The following is a 15,067-nucleotide window of genomic DNA, read 5'->3' on the forward strand; positions in this document are numbered from 1 at the left end:
TCAACTTTCAATTCTTATGTGTTTAAGTCAATATCGGATATGGGACACCACACAGATATCCCCATTATCATTATCACAAATGATCGTTTCTCCATACCAGTTTTGTGTCCAAGGTAAAGGGTAACAATATTATTTTGAAGATGTACATTTTAAAGAAATCTGCAACATATATGAAAGCAGGTGTGGAACTGTAAAAAATGTAAATGTTACAAGTGACACTATTATCAACACATTTCCAAATTACAAAATAACGTAATAGATTAAGGCAATTTTATTGTTTATGACATAGTGGGTGAAAATCGCCTTTGGTTAGGGGCCTCAAACAACATGAAAAAACATTCACACCCACGAGACTCACACAAAATCACACAATGTTGAAAAGCACTTGTGCAAAGCTACATTAAAAGAGTACTGTCTATGTTACATTGTTCAAAAATGCATCCTGCAGTGGGAATAAAAGAGTTTGTGTAAATTCTCTTTCTGGCCAGAAGTACTCTGCCTCTGTACACAGGTGTGAAGGACTCTTGGGTCCTGAAGGGTCCTCAGTGATGTAAACTGCTTTTCTTTCTACTGCACAACTGTAAAGGAGGAAAGGAAGGAAGTTAAAATATCCAAATAGTTTCTGTAATCTTGAAGTTATTCAAATAAATGACTTTAGAACATATTCAAAGCAGATAGCAGATAACTTAATGAGTTTCTTAAGAGACAAAATTGGATGTGAATTATTAATGACTTGTTCTTAATTCTCACCACTAGATGTCAGCACACCATCACCGATCACAGCCTCAGCCACGAGCCTTGAACCAGCTGCCACTGCGGTAACATGTCTACTTTTTAGTGAGTTGAGGTTTTGACTTGGAGTGTGGAAAACAATTTTTCGGTAAAATATACATTTAACAAACACAAACAATATAAATAAAAATAATGTTAATGGCCTCAGTTAACTAAGTCTAACCGAAGCTCTCTAGTGTAACATTTAGCATTACACTTATTCTCTCTCTTATGGGACCCCTTCACTTAGTTATCCAAACTCAATTGTTACAATTATGTCAGTCTTATTACCATTGTGGCAACTTCCTATTATTTTCATGATCAAGTTAACTGTGGATCACTCTGTTGGTGTATATTTTGGTTTATTAAATGTCAAACAAAAACAAAAAAAACAAAACAACTCCCCTTTTGACAATCCTGGACACCCAAATCAACATCAGATTAATTGTTTTGTTCAATCAGCTACCAAATATCCAAAGATATTCAGATTATTATCTCAAAAAAACAAAATCTTGATTCTGGAACTGGACAACGTTTTGCACTAATGAAGATCATATTACAATATTTAGAGCATCATCAGCTGCCTCTCGTTTTCAATTCAAGTCAATTTTATTCATATAGCACCAATTCAAAACAAAAGTTGTCTCATGACACTTTTAATTGGAGGTCAAGGCCACACCAATAAGTTAATTTACAAAACTACTAGAAAATCTGATAAATATTAAATTTTCTTTAAGCGGATATTCCACAATGTAAAACCCAATGAAATAGAACTCTAGTAAAACTTAACTCTGCTGTAGATGTTGGTTTGATAAAACTTCGTTATCAAAAGAGAGCAGTTCTGTGGTGACAGCCGACTAAGATCATTGAACCTACTCGACACACAAAGCAGCCAGAGACTCGTTTCCCTTACGGCACAATATTTATTCAACAATATACAGATTAATTTCTCTCTACATCTCAGACTGATCTTCAGTGTTTTTATATTTATCTTGCTTTCACCTTTGTACATTTTTTTTATTTACAAGATTTAAAATAAGTCTTTCTCTCCATTTATACAACATCAACAGTACAGTGTTATCACATGGTCCAGCAGCTTCCCTCGAAGCATCTAGGTGAGATTAATCGTTTATAATCTGTTTATATTTCATACACCAATTCTGACGTCTTTGAGCCACAGAGTAGCAGAGGGCTCAAACATGCACCAATAGTCCAGGTGTTGGCTTTCTCTGCGTGAGGGCAGTCGGATGACGAATGGATGGTCCTCTTTATTTTACCCACAATGAGACAGGTCCTTTGCCCTGCAGCACCACAACAGGGTGTATGTACAGAAATCACTGAATGGGGGAGACACTGTTGAGGACTTGCACCTTTGAAAAAAAAAAAAATCAGCTTAAATGCATCTGCCCCGTACCGCCCGACATGGACCAATGAAAGCCGGTACACCAAAAACAAAAAAGGGGAAAAAATGTTGCATAGAATCAATTCTGACCTCAAGAACAGAAATTTTGGTGCTGCCTGTTTTAAAAATGTGGCTTTTTGAATAAACTCCTGAGACCATCCAGACCCCGTTACTCTTTTTTTTTTTTTGGTTTTGAAAAAAAATATAATAAATAGCTGTACCCTTAGACTTTAACAAAAATAGCATTGTGTTGGATGTGACATCACATAGAAGTACTACTTTAAAGAGACTAAAACCCTGCATTGAGTGTATACACATCTGCACATCTATATATATCATTTCAATAACTATCTTGAGGAGCGAGGTGGATGGATTAAAGTGCATCATACTGCATGAAAACAAAAGCCCACAGTTATCACATGCAGGACAGGAAATGAACTTGTCCACGAGCAGTGGCTGACCGAGTACAAATTAAACCAGATATTTTTTTACTTTTTAAAAAGGTGTCATTTGTAGAATATGGCCAGAATTTAAAGGTTACTCCAAACACATAGGCAGTGTACAACCAGAGTACCAGACAAATGCTGCTCTTTTCTAGCAATCCTTGGTTGTAGCTAACTACCGTTAGGAGTTTGACTGGGCTGGGACTGTCTGAACCTGGACTTTGGATCAAAGGGGGAGTCACCACAGGTGACGGGGCTTAGCTGACGTGACGCTGACACGGCTGGACACCAAACTGGGACTTAACACAACCTCCAAGAAAGATGGAGGTTCAGAGGCGATTTACAGCAGCTCTAATAAAAAGACATTAGCAGTGTGTAAAAATGGTGTGTAGAGCCAAAAAATGTTCACATCTCACTCTGTTTATTGAGATTTTATTTTGACCCAAATTTTTGTTTAGTTTTATTTATGCTGAATTTGAATGTCTTACAATGAGTTAACAGGGATACTAAGCTCCGTGAAGGGAGAAATTTAGAAGGTATGATGTACTGAAAATAGGTGTAAAAATATATATATTTTTTATTTTTCATGAATTTATTTCATTGCTTATTAGACCAAGTAGAAAACTCACCACTTTTACATGTCGCAGCTGAAATTTCAAGGGTAAATTTTTTATGTTAAACACTCTGACCATATCTTACAAATTACTCCTTTAGATTAAGACATTTTTTGAAATGTGTGGACCTTTTTTGAATTCTTAGATGATCATTTGGCCAACAATGGATGGCAGATACAAATCTGAGCCCCAGTCAAGTTTTATCACCCGCTGGTGTTCATTTCCCACCCTGATCACATGCAAATAACACCAGACACTGAGGGATATTTGTCTATCGGTTACTCTACGTCAACATACAGTACCAACATGGCTACTGCTGGTAACCTTGGTCAGGGGCACTCATATTAATGACATGAACACGTCACCAGTTTTAAAACAGCAAAAAAGGTGCCACTCAACTCACAGCAAAATACAGCAAATGGGGGAAACACGACTCCGTGGAGCCACACAGCAGCACGGGGGGTTGACAGCAGACAGACCGTGTGAGAGTGTGAACTGTAGCTCACTCCTCTCTTCTTCTTCCACAGTCCAGTCCAGCAGGAGGAAGAGAAGGAGGAGGACATGTTTAAGGCTAAAGCGCACACAGGACTCACTCAGGACCAGGAGCAGCAGCTGTGGAGGTTTGAGCTGTGGGATTTTCACTGCAGACTGAACTGACTTTTATATACATTTATCATTCATCCTCGTTTCGAAACAAGCACATGGACAAAGAGGTGGAAAATGCAATACAACAGCTGACATCGACGGTACACAGACGCATAAATATACTGCTTTTACACGTGAACAGCAAAGCTTAGTGATGATTGTGAGAGTACAGTGTGTCGCGCATATACACCTATGACAAGTGAAAAGAAGTCATGGCAAAAAAAAAGGTGAAGCTGCATCTAAGGGCACGTTGAGCCATACGTCCAAACATCCCTTTATTTGTCCCTTAGCTTTAACATAAGATGAGTAAACAGAAAAAAAGAGGCATTTTAAACTTAAGACAAAATAATTTTCTTAAGGAGAGGATGTGTATTGGCACATCTGGCGAAGACAAAGGACGAAGACTTGGGGTTTGGCTCGCTGGCTGTTTCACGCATCTGAAACAGCAGTGCTTCGCAGGGCACTAAAAACATGCAGACAAGCACGCCATGTTCAAATCACTCAGCCTGGGCAGGGAGCACTACAGAAGGCTACAGCTAGCACTGTGCGCAGACGCAGGCATTTAACAGCAGAGAAGATCCAACTCCATGCACATAAGGATTAAAAAAAAATTGCACTTAAAAAATCATTACATTAAAAAAAAAGAAAGAAAGATAAGCAGGACATTTTTTATGGAATTAAAATAATCAGGTTAATCCCAAATGTGGCTGTTTTTGATATATGATTGAAAACCTGAAGACAGTCGTGTTCTCATTTTGCAGCTAGGTTTTTGAACTGAATTGCTGAGGCCGAGATATTCAGTCATGAACACACACAGACTTTTTTTCTGTGCGTGTTCTCTCTTTGAATCCACCAAACTGGTCACTGAGCACTCCAGTTTGAAACCTAATGGGGTGTTTAGATCCTGCATCTGATTGGGAGACAGGTGTCTGAGTGGCAGGTGAACACACAATGAGGTAGAACAAAATGTTTCATGAGCGTCCAATCAGAGCACAAAACACAAAACAATCGTCATGGTGACTGCTGATGCGCAGTGACGGTACAAGCCTCAAGAGGGCAGTAATTCACCGGCTCAGACTGGACACCACACAAACCAACACCAACAAGAAGTGCTTTCAGAAGGAAGGACCCATTAAATGGTTTGAACCATGAGAATAATCCAATATAAAATACAGTCGTTGCCTTTTAGCTTCAGACCCGCGCTGTCTACTTTGTTTTCATCCAGTTCTACCACAAGACTCAGATGAATTCATTCCTCTTGTAGCTGCACATTAGCATTTTCTTTAGATTTGTCCAGTTTAAAAGCTCGGGGGGCAGGGGGAAGTGAACCTTCGCCACATTCCAGTTTGGTTTAGCAACAATCAAGTCAGATTTTACACATCAAAACTAAAGAATCACTGATTTTCTGCCAAATCTTTGCCAAACAAGTGAAAAGAAAAAAACTAAAACAAATGCTACCTTCTTTGGACTTTGATTTAAAAACATTTAAAGAAATTTCATTCATAAAACCATTTATGCCCAATTAAAAAACAGCAATCAACAAGGAAGATAATCAGCAAGAACGATTGCACTTGAGCCCGGAACTGACAGGGAAGGAATGAAGAGACCCCACTCTTCTCCTCATGAGCGACGGTGAGTGTTATTGCTGATTTTTTATTTTTTTTTACTGATTCAGTCTTGAACTCAAACAATTTGAACTGTCCCATATCTCCCTACAGCTAGCGTGGCATCCTCATGAGTTTTCTCCTGACATTAACTCTGTTTCTGTGTGGGATGCTCCGCTTGGTCAGACGGGAGGATGCAGTGACAAGCTGGACTCGACCGTAGTGTCGTCATCGTTTTCTACTCTTCTCTTTGTTGCAATTTCAGTGACGCTAAACTCGCAAACGTCGACTGCAGGTAGGTCACGATTGTAAGTTTAATGGATGTTAAAAGGGTGGAGACACAACTCCTAATATCTGAAGATGTTTTCCTGAACAAACAAACACACACAGTCACACACACACACCAACATAGATAGGTAGACAGAAGTTGTCATAGAAGGGCTGTTGCAGAGAAAACCTGCATGAGGAGGATGTTGTGTGTTATGAACATGTATTCTGTGTGTGTGTGAGTCTACCATGCCCTGCACTGCACATTAGACCTGTGATATGATCTGCATGTTGAAGCTGGGGGAGCGGGACTGCTTGGTGAGAGGAGCTCCAGGAGATAGGAGGTCCTGGGCGTCCTCTGGCCTGATGAGGTGCTCCTCCTTCAGGCTGATGGTGGACTGTCGGTGGGAGCCGCCTGCTGGGAGCCCTCCTTCTTTGTCTGAGCCTCCCGCCGCCTTCTCTCGCAGGTCGCTGCCATTCAGGTTGAAACTCATGCAGTCAAAGGACTTGCTGGAGGAGGTGCTGCCAGTCCGCACCAGAGCAGGCCCCGCGGGGAAGCTCAGGTGCTTCTTGATGGGGCTCAGCTGGATGGCATCCAAGTTGATGCTGGCTGGGGGTGACTGCTGCCTCTGGTGGTGCCTCCTCATGGGGACCTGGTGGTCCGCTGACAAATCCGCCTCCTTCTCCCGCTCCTTCTCTTTGTCACGAGACAGCCGGGCTGTGATGGCCTTCTTGATGCTGCTGCTGCTGCTGTTCAGACTGCCGCCCCTCTGCCCTACGCCGCCGCCTGTCTTGGTGCCGCTGGGCTGGCTGCTATTGGATGCCCCAGAAGAGAAACCCTCGTCAGGGTCGTTGACGTTGAAGGAATCTTCCCCACCGCTCATGCCATCAGCATCTGAAGAGGAACGTACACGAACATACAAAGAAAGAGAGCATGATAGACAAAGAGAAAAGTGAGCATGGTCAGACAACTATGGAGGGTCTGTTGAACATGCTGATAAAGCAAAATTTTTAACCCCAACACTTAAAGTCTGGTGGAGAAAATTTGGACATGCAGCGGCTGTAAACATCTTCCAATATACTAATAAGCTGATGACTATTTATAGTAAAGTACCAGAATTCAAGTCTCAGATCTCAATCTAGACAAAATATCACTATAATCAAGACAAAGGGCCTCTTGTTAACAGTGATTTGAAAAAGTCTGCGACAAACTCTGAGCATCAAGATTAAAAATGTTCAGTGTTTATAAATAATGCTGCTTCATTAATTCAGTCATTATGCACCGAGAGGTACACTTCAATAGAGTACACAGTGACCTTGTGTTTTGATCATCTGACGTAACTCCGATCGACTAAAACCTGACCAGCTGCTTGTTTCGGAAAAGTATCGAGTTCGATAACCGGCCTGATCAGAGATCAAAGCTTGTTTACCAAAATATTTCTTATATTAAATTTATATTAAACATCAGCAATCAATAATTGGTGATAATTTGGTATGAAAGGAAGAAATCAAAACAATAAAACATTTAATAATCCATCTTAGACCTCTCTGTTTGAAAGCTGAAAAGGAAGAAAGATGATAAATTGAATTAGAATAAAAGTAGCATGTTATTGACATACAGTATGCAGGGTAAAGCCCGCTAGAGAAGAGAGACAGAGGATCAGCCGTCTGTCTCCGTCATGCATCATTGGGACAAGCAAAACCGGACGACAGGGAACCGCAGGCAGCACCAGAAAAAGAAATGGTAGGAACCGAGAAGAAAAAGGGTCTGGACTGACATGCACATAACATGAGGAGAAGACACATGCTCTGCTGCCCCATCCCTCGTTTCTCCCGCAGCGCTGGCTCACACAGGCCACGTGGTCGGCCCCGGCCAAAGCGAGCCTGCCAATCTGTGGGGCGCGCTGAGGCGAGTCCGTACACCTCACCGGATCAATGGTACTCCAGTTAGAGCTGACAGCCGGCAAGGCTAGATGGGCCGGTCTGCGAGCCATCACAAGCTAAACCAATCCTGAATGAAGAGCTTAGAGTTCCTCAAAGTGTTACAAACATGGGTATTCTTGCATGTTTGAGCCGCTTGACTAAAATTGGCTTTTGTATTTGTTGAATACATTTATATGCGTCCTATTGGCTTCCAGTCATTTCAGTGTTTAAGATGTGGAGCAGAAACTCTTCCTGGTGGATGGTGCATTCAAGGACACTTTCATAAATAAAAAAAAATAAAAAAAGAATAAAAAGTCAACAATTACCTCAAGATTTTGATCCCATGATGTTTTTATTTTTTTAATTCATAACTTTTACTTTCAAATGTCCCTTTTCCCTCTTCTTGACAGAACAAAAAAATAAAGCTATACAATTGTATTTAATACAAATATTGATAGTTATCAAGTGTATATAGTTTATTATTATTATATTATGTTACAATCACTGTTACTTCTATTTTCCCCGTATGAAGTATTTAGTATTAATGTAGCCGGCTCAAGCAAGGTTTGTGTTCCGTTTGTTTTCACTGTCAAGTGAAATTAATGGAAATCAATGGCTTCCGAAAAGTAAATAATCACAAACGTGTGGTATACAGTGGATAGTGGTTGTGTCGCAGAGTAAATGCAATTTGTAGGTAACTGGCTCAAACATGCAAACCCACCAGTGTGGTAATTTATCAATATCGCTGTACTTCAGCTTCAAACTTAAGGGCGTATGTTCCTTCTGCTACAGAATGTCCACTAATTATTCAAAGACACTGAGTGCTCAATCTTCTTCACTATATTCACAGTTCTTTCTTAATTAGGTGGTACATTTCTGTCTAACGTAGCACTGTCTTGTTTTTTGTTTTTCCCACAGCTGCACGAGTTAAATGAAAGATCATGGTAAGAAGACGGGATGGTACTCATGTCAAAAGACCTGAGCAATATATCAAAACATGTAGCAACCACACATGGAAATGGACACACATTCAACAAGACAAAATGGGCCTTGCAGTGGAATAGCCTTTGCTGTTGCTTGATTTTTTTTACCTTGACAACATTCAGCCTGCTCACTTGGCCTCGTCATTTGAAATGTTAAGTGCTCCACGGTCTCATGTTTTAGCAGAAGCTTGCCGTAGCGTTTGCATGCAAGATGAAGGGCTCGTTCCCACTCACTGAGCTGAGGAAAAAGAAATGTAACATGGCAGAACGCAAAGTAAAGCTGCTGCTCTAAAAAACAAAATGGAAGGCCGCTTCCTGCAGAAAGGCGGCAGCAGATGGTTGCTGCTGGCCCGAGTGACCCTGAACCTGTGGTGCTGTCAGACACCGTGAGGGGCAGAAAGGAAACAAGATGTCGGATACTCTGTGCCAGTTTTGTTAACGCTGATGTATTTTTCCTGTTAAAACTACAGAAAAAATAAATCTCATAAATTATGTGACATTAGAGTAAAAGGTCAAGCTGCAGGCTGGGCACTGAACATGCTCAGTGAGTGACAAGGACAGCAGTCTGAAGTACGTTGGAGGCATGATGAGGAAAAAGAGAGGATATGACATGATGACATGGCCCATGCAAAAATGGCCACTAGCCGCACTTCCTTCAAACCCAGAATAGGCGACTCGTCCACGCTCGAATGAGATAGCAGAGGTCTGGTAGCTGGCTGAGGGTTTTATAGACTGGATGAGTTAGTATACTCTGGGGAAGTGAAGAGGCAGCCAAAAATGGGAACGGCAGAGTTAACCCTCTCAGGCTGAGTAGGGGCAGGAGGAGGAGGAGAAGGAAGAAGGTTGGGAGGATGCAGATCGAAGGGGCACCTCCTCCTGAGACCCTCTCTGCTCTGAGCGTCCGCCCCTGTCCCCTACCCTCAAATGTGATGGGGGGAATGATGCTGCTGCTGCTGCTGCTGTGGTGGCTGTGAGGCCGCCTTCCTCTCTCCTCATTGGCTGCGGGGTCCCAGGTAGTGTGGTGGTGGTGGTGGTTCTGGGCGAGGCTAGGCGGATTGACGATGAGGCTCAACTCTGCACCGGTTGAGTAGTCAAAACAATCTGGGAGTCAACAACACAGACGGGGAGACGTGTTTCAACCGAATCGGGCCTCATCGTTCATGGGCACAGCAGGCCTGACAGCTGTCTGTTCACTCATTAGTAGATTATAGAATATAGAAAAGGAACGCAACGATAAAAAAAAAAAAAAAAAAAGAGCTACCCCCATTTATTGATCATCTGTTAATCACATGGAGTCTACAGGCACCATTTTGTCAAGGGTTTCTCTTAAAAACACAAATCTTAAACTTACTGGTGATAAAGAGCACAGCACACACTTATAGACAAGACAAGCAAAAAAGAACAGAAAAGACAAAAAGAGCAGCGAGTGGCACAAGCACTGCAACACAGAGACTATATGACCAAACCTACATACAGTAACTGACATGAATAAAACACCATTTGGACGATGCTAATGGTGTGACTAGTTTATTCAGGAACATGTTTTTTTTCTCGCTGCTAAGGACAAACAGAAAAGTCTCACCAAGTAGCTCCTTCTTGTGGAGTTTCCACACTGATCGAGAAAAAAAGTCACAGCTCGTAAGTTTGCAGCTTAGCACGAATGAAGATAATTAAAAAAGAAGTGCGGTAATGGATCTACTGCGCTGCTGTCACGTCTACTGAGATCTCACTCCTCTGCGCGCTGCAGCTGTTCCTGTTTGCAGGGCTGCTGCAGCTTTCTTACCCTCTCTCTTCCAGCGGTGGCGTCGTATGGAGGCGGTGGTGATGGCCGAGATGGAGATGCGGCTAATGGTGGGTGTCACCTCCACCTGGAGCACCTTGCGCCCCCGCGGCTCGTCGGGTGCGTTGTCTGGCAGCGAGTTCTTCATGGCGTTTCCCAGCTGGAGTTGACACACAGAGGCAACCAGGAATGTTTGACATGAGAATTCAAGCCTCATATTAGACTGATTTGGCCATCACCAAAAGCATTATTGTATCAATGTTTTTGTGTGATTTAATTTGAACTGTATCTATCGGTCTTACCAGGAGAGGTTGGGAGTAAAGCTCCAGCTGGGCTCTGTACAGAATGTCCTCCAGGGCTTCCCGTCCCATTTCCCATTCGCCGTTGTATCTACACAGAACAACACAAAACACACGCACACCGGCGTTTAACAACGTCATATTGTGAGGTCATTTCAGTAAACAGGAGTGTCTGATGAGATGCCTTGATATCCGCGTCACATCCTCCTGAACTATTATTAGCTATTTAGTAACGCCTGCAGCTACAGTGAAGGAGGGAGGGAGAGGGTGGACACAGAGTCCTAAGTGATTAAACCTTGCTGTCACTCATTGTCAGTTTAACCTGTGTTCTTAAATCAAAAATACATATTTTCCCTCGTTACTGTAGCGCTATTTATCCATCTAGATTGTTTTGCTGTGACTTGCCAAGATGTCTCTTTCCAGATATCAGGATCTGCTTCCTCGAGATAATCCACAGACCTTGTTGTGAACAGTTTGATGTAGGGACTACTACTGTGGCCTCTGCTGAGCTCTAATGCTAGCTAGCTTAGTTAGCTTACATTTCGGGGTGAACCGTCCATTAGGAAATCTGTCTCTTGTAAAAAAATAGCATTTAAAAATGTATTGGAGAAAACTATGCAAATGGACATGAAATAAGTAATCACCAAATCAAGACTTATTATCATAAAACGCTGAAAATAAATAACAATTATCAGTTAGTCCATAACTGTATAGCCAGGTGTGACCAGAAATAAGAAATGATAAATGACAGATATGTTCAGAACAGTTACATTATTTCAAGCTCCAGTGTCTTCGATATTGATAAACAAATAACAACATATTAAGTTCTAAAACTTTTTAACAGAATTTTTGAAAGAATTAGCTCTCAACACGCTGCATTCTGTGCAGACTGCGTAACCTCTATTGTTGTAGTGATTTAGGGGACGGCTTCCAAAACACACCTGGAGAGGACGAGAACTGAACACGCCAGCTGAACAGAAACAAAGAACGCAAGTGCTGGTGTAGGTACATTTTTGGGTTTATCACCTGGCTCTTAACTAAAGATGAGGGATGGATTTGCATAAGGTGATGCCGGAACATGTATTCAATAAGGAGAGATTAAAGGAATAGCCGGAATAAATCAAAACATTAAAAACAAAGAAGAGGAAGACCAACTGCAAGCGAACACACTTTGATCCAGTCCAGCGACAAATGCGTGGGGTTCCCTTTAGACTCGAGATGAAAAGACTGGAATGAATGGGCAGGTAAAAACAGACTCTCTGATGTTGTGAGGGCTGGAAAACTGGTTCAGGAGACATTTCAAATGAAAAATAGGCATGTGTCTATTGGTTCCCTGCATGCATCTCCCTACCTCCCTCTCTCTCCTTATGTGGCATTACAGTGCTGTAGAATTAGTGGACATATTAACCTAAATCCCAGAGTGTCCTCGACGGGTGCCAAGGTCCCTCTATGTGTGTGGAGCTGTGGACTCATGTTTATCTGCCCTTCACGTGTGTCTGCTCAGGCAAAGGGTGAATGTGAGAGCTGCCACTGAGGTGACCTATGGCAGGGATTACCAAAAAGGCTATTATTTTTACACACACACACACACACACACACACATACACACACACGCACACACACACACACAGTCTGGGTTTTTATCCAGAGGCATCGACTGCTCCAGCCTCCTGATTGCTGCTGTGCAACCTCATGGGGGCGATGAGGCAAGATGCATACTCATTCTGTCCTCGCTGCCTCGTCTTTAACGGTGGTGATTTCCAGTTAGTATCAGGGGATCCATCTTGGAGGACGGGCTATCATCGAGGAGACATAATCAGCTTTGTAACGACTGTCCTCATAGGGGATGAAATCACCTGCTCCCACAATGCACTGCCGATGTAATCAGTCTGTACAGTGGGGAGCGCCTGTCCTTCGTAGAGAGCTAGTATATGCTGTTAGGAAATTTTCTGCAGTAGATCACAGCAAACTGGAAGACAGACTGCCCTCATTAGTGGTGTCCCGCAGAGGCACGACAACGACAATGAGAAACATTGTGTTGTGCAGCTCATAAAAGGAACTCGGGACATGATGATATCTGTTAAGGTCAGGAGCAAACATGAGATTATCATCCCCCCAATTACCTGAAAACTATTACTCAGTGTCCTCAAAGATCTTCCAATAAAGAGTAGATCAAATGCACTTAAAGTGGCTTTAATCATATCTTCTGGTGATAATGTGCAAGGGGTTTCTTATCTTGATTAACCTACAGAGTTAAATAACCACCAGAATTTACTGCGCCACTTGGCTTCAAAGAGCTTTATAGAGAGAGTTTCAGCTCATTGTTCAGCGACTTTGCTCTCTGCTGTCTCTCACGGCTAATGATAGCTTTTTTTTTGGCAGCAGCAGGTGGCTGTTTCCAGAGACAACTCTCTGAAAAAACCCCACTGCTCAGCACCAAACGTTAGACAAAGTTAGAAACTGGATGATGTACATAAATGGAGTGCCGCATGTCATACTGTGAAGCCCACGCCCACTGAAGGTAGAACAACTGGCGAAATGATATGCACCAAAGATGTAGTTGGCTAAAACAATAGCTTCAAGCACGTCTCCAGGAGAGGAAAAGGTTTAATGACCAACTCAGTAATGCCAGTCTACTGTAGGACTGTCCCTTCACCTTAACTTGCTTTTCTTAGAGAAACTGAAGGACCAGAAGTAAAATAGTTAAAAAAACACAGAGGGCAGCATGTTACCACAGTAACAGACAACTGCTACTCTTTACTAGCCATCATTGACTGTAGCTTGCTACCGTTAGCTAATTGGTTTATGGCTCAGCTGTAGACCGGGATTTTGGATTGCAGAGGGAGTCACCAGTAGTGACAGGAACCAGCTAGACTGTATTTGGAAGTGACAAACGGGAACCTTTACACTATGCAAAGTCAATGGAGTGCATCTACAGTGGAGAATTTAGCAGCTGAATGGATAAAAAAACAAAAAAACAACAGAAAATAGAGAGTGAATATTAAACTTATAAATGCCAAGGGGCTACAACTGTTCTGCAGATACATACATAGCGTGATAGACGGCAGTCAGCATCTGCACCATGAACTCGGGGTCCAGCAGCACGCGGTTGCACGGTTCCCTCCAAAGCTTCTGCTGCTGCCGGGGGAAGCCACATACACACAACCTGAGGAGTGAACACACACATGAACAGGCACATGAGTAAGGTAAGGTCATACAACATCAGGCAACAACAAAGAGAGGTGGTTCAGGAGGGAAAACCTAGACAAAAGGTTTTGATATATTCTACTGATAAACTGCTGGAGAAAACAACACAGATCAGATGAGAAGAACTAAAGGGAACATCAGTCACTTCCTGAGTCAAATGCTCAAACAGGACGCACATCAGACAGAGTGCAAAGGGAGCAAAATTTTAAACACTGGTGGGGGTCAGGCGAGGCTAGACAGCCGGTCCTCGGGGTCTACACAGCGAGGCTGAACTCAAAGAACGGAGAATTGTTCTCGTGCTCTGAAGTCTTCACAGTCAACGTTTGCTGTCTGTCTAGACTGAGTTGGCTTTGGGCATTGTCTGCTCACACACAGTAGGGAAGTCATAATATCCTGATTCATCTGCACGCTGCAGTGGAACAATCACCTGGGTGGCGGCTGCTCCACTACAGGGCCTCATGTTGTGAATTCCACACATTGATCCGGTCTCCTGACTCCAGGGCATGTCCGTGTTTCCAAGACAGGTGCCCAGCAGTGATGCTTTCATTTGGCCAATCATAGACAACTGAGCCCTAATGAAATCGTATTTATCAAATCCTCCCACGGCAGGGGCAGTCAGTATCGAGGTCAGTGTATGGCTACAGGGTAGAGGAGGCGATGTAATGCCAGATTCAGGAGTAATGGAGGAAGAGGAGAAGAGGATGGTCGCTAATTGGGTATGGAAAGGACAAAACTGAGGGTGAAAGGACAAAATACAGAAACAAATGCATTACACATGTGTTTCCCTCACCTTGAGCTCATTCTGCAGACTGACTGATAGGATGACAGGGGCATGTATACCACAGCAGAGTTGTAGCAGAGCATGAGGAAACACAGCACTTCAAACCTGCAAAGAAAAACATCAGGGTCTAATTAACTCACTTAAAGAAAAATATCATGAAACACTATGGATTAAATATCAGTTTTAATCAGATAATACACAGCAACTCTATTACTGTTTAACAGTGTACATAATTGTCTATTGCAGAAATGTCACAGAAACAATTCATATTAACTCTCAACTATAAAATAGCCTGCCGTGCAAACTGCTTGCCAAAGCAGCTTTGTTCATTGTTAGCTACTGTATTGT

At 42.5% G+C, this 15,067-nt stretch overlaps 1 protein-coding gene across 4 annotated transcripts in view; it reads right to left on the reverse strand.

The window, feature by feature from the left end:
- Nucleotides 1-1,674: 1,674 nt before the first annotated feature.
- Nucleotides 1,675-15,067, reverse strand: part of LOC115588076 (protein FAM126B) — a 48,152-nt gene continuing 34,759 nt past the window's right edge. Inside the window, exons 8-14 of one of the 4 annotated variants that reach the window (XM_030428383.1) lie at nt 14,729-14,824; nt 13,781-13,897; nt 10,735-10,822; nt 10,436-10,592; nt 10,235-10,264; nt 9,571-9,753; nt 1,675-6,641 (exon numbers count right to left, since the gene is read on the reverse strand). In XM_030428383.1, coding sequence (XP_030284243.1) covers nt 6,013-6,641; nt 9,571-9,753; nt 10,235-10,264; nt 10,436-10,592; nt 10,735-10,822; nt 13,781-13,897; nt 14,729-14,824 — 1,300 coding nt within the window. In that variant the 3' untranslated portion in view covers nt 1,675-6,012. The remainder of the gene's footprint in view (nt 6,642-9,570; nt 9,754-10,234; nt 10,265-10,435; nt 10,593-10,734; nt 10,823-13,780; nt 13,898-14,728; nt 14,825-15,067) is intronic. The other 3 variants (XM_030428384.1, XM_030428385.1, XM_030428386.1) reach the window with 3 other exon arrangements.

Source organism: Sparus aurata, chromosome 9 (assembly GCF_900880675.1).
Source record: "Sparus aurata chromosome 9, fSpaAur1.1, whole genome shotgun sequence".
NCBI classification, from domain to species: domain Eukaryota; kingdom Metazoa; phylum Chordata; class Actinopteri; order Spariformes; family Sparidae; genus Sparus; species Sparus aurata.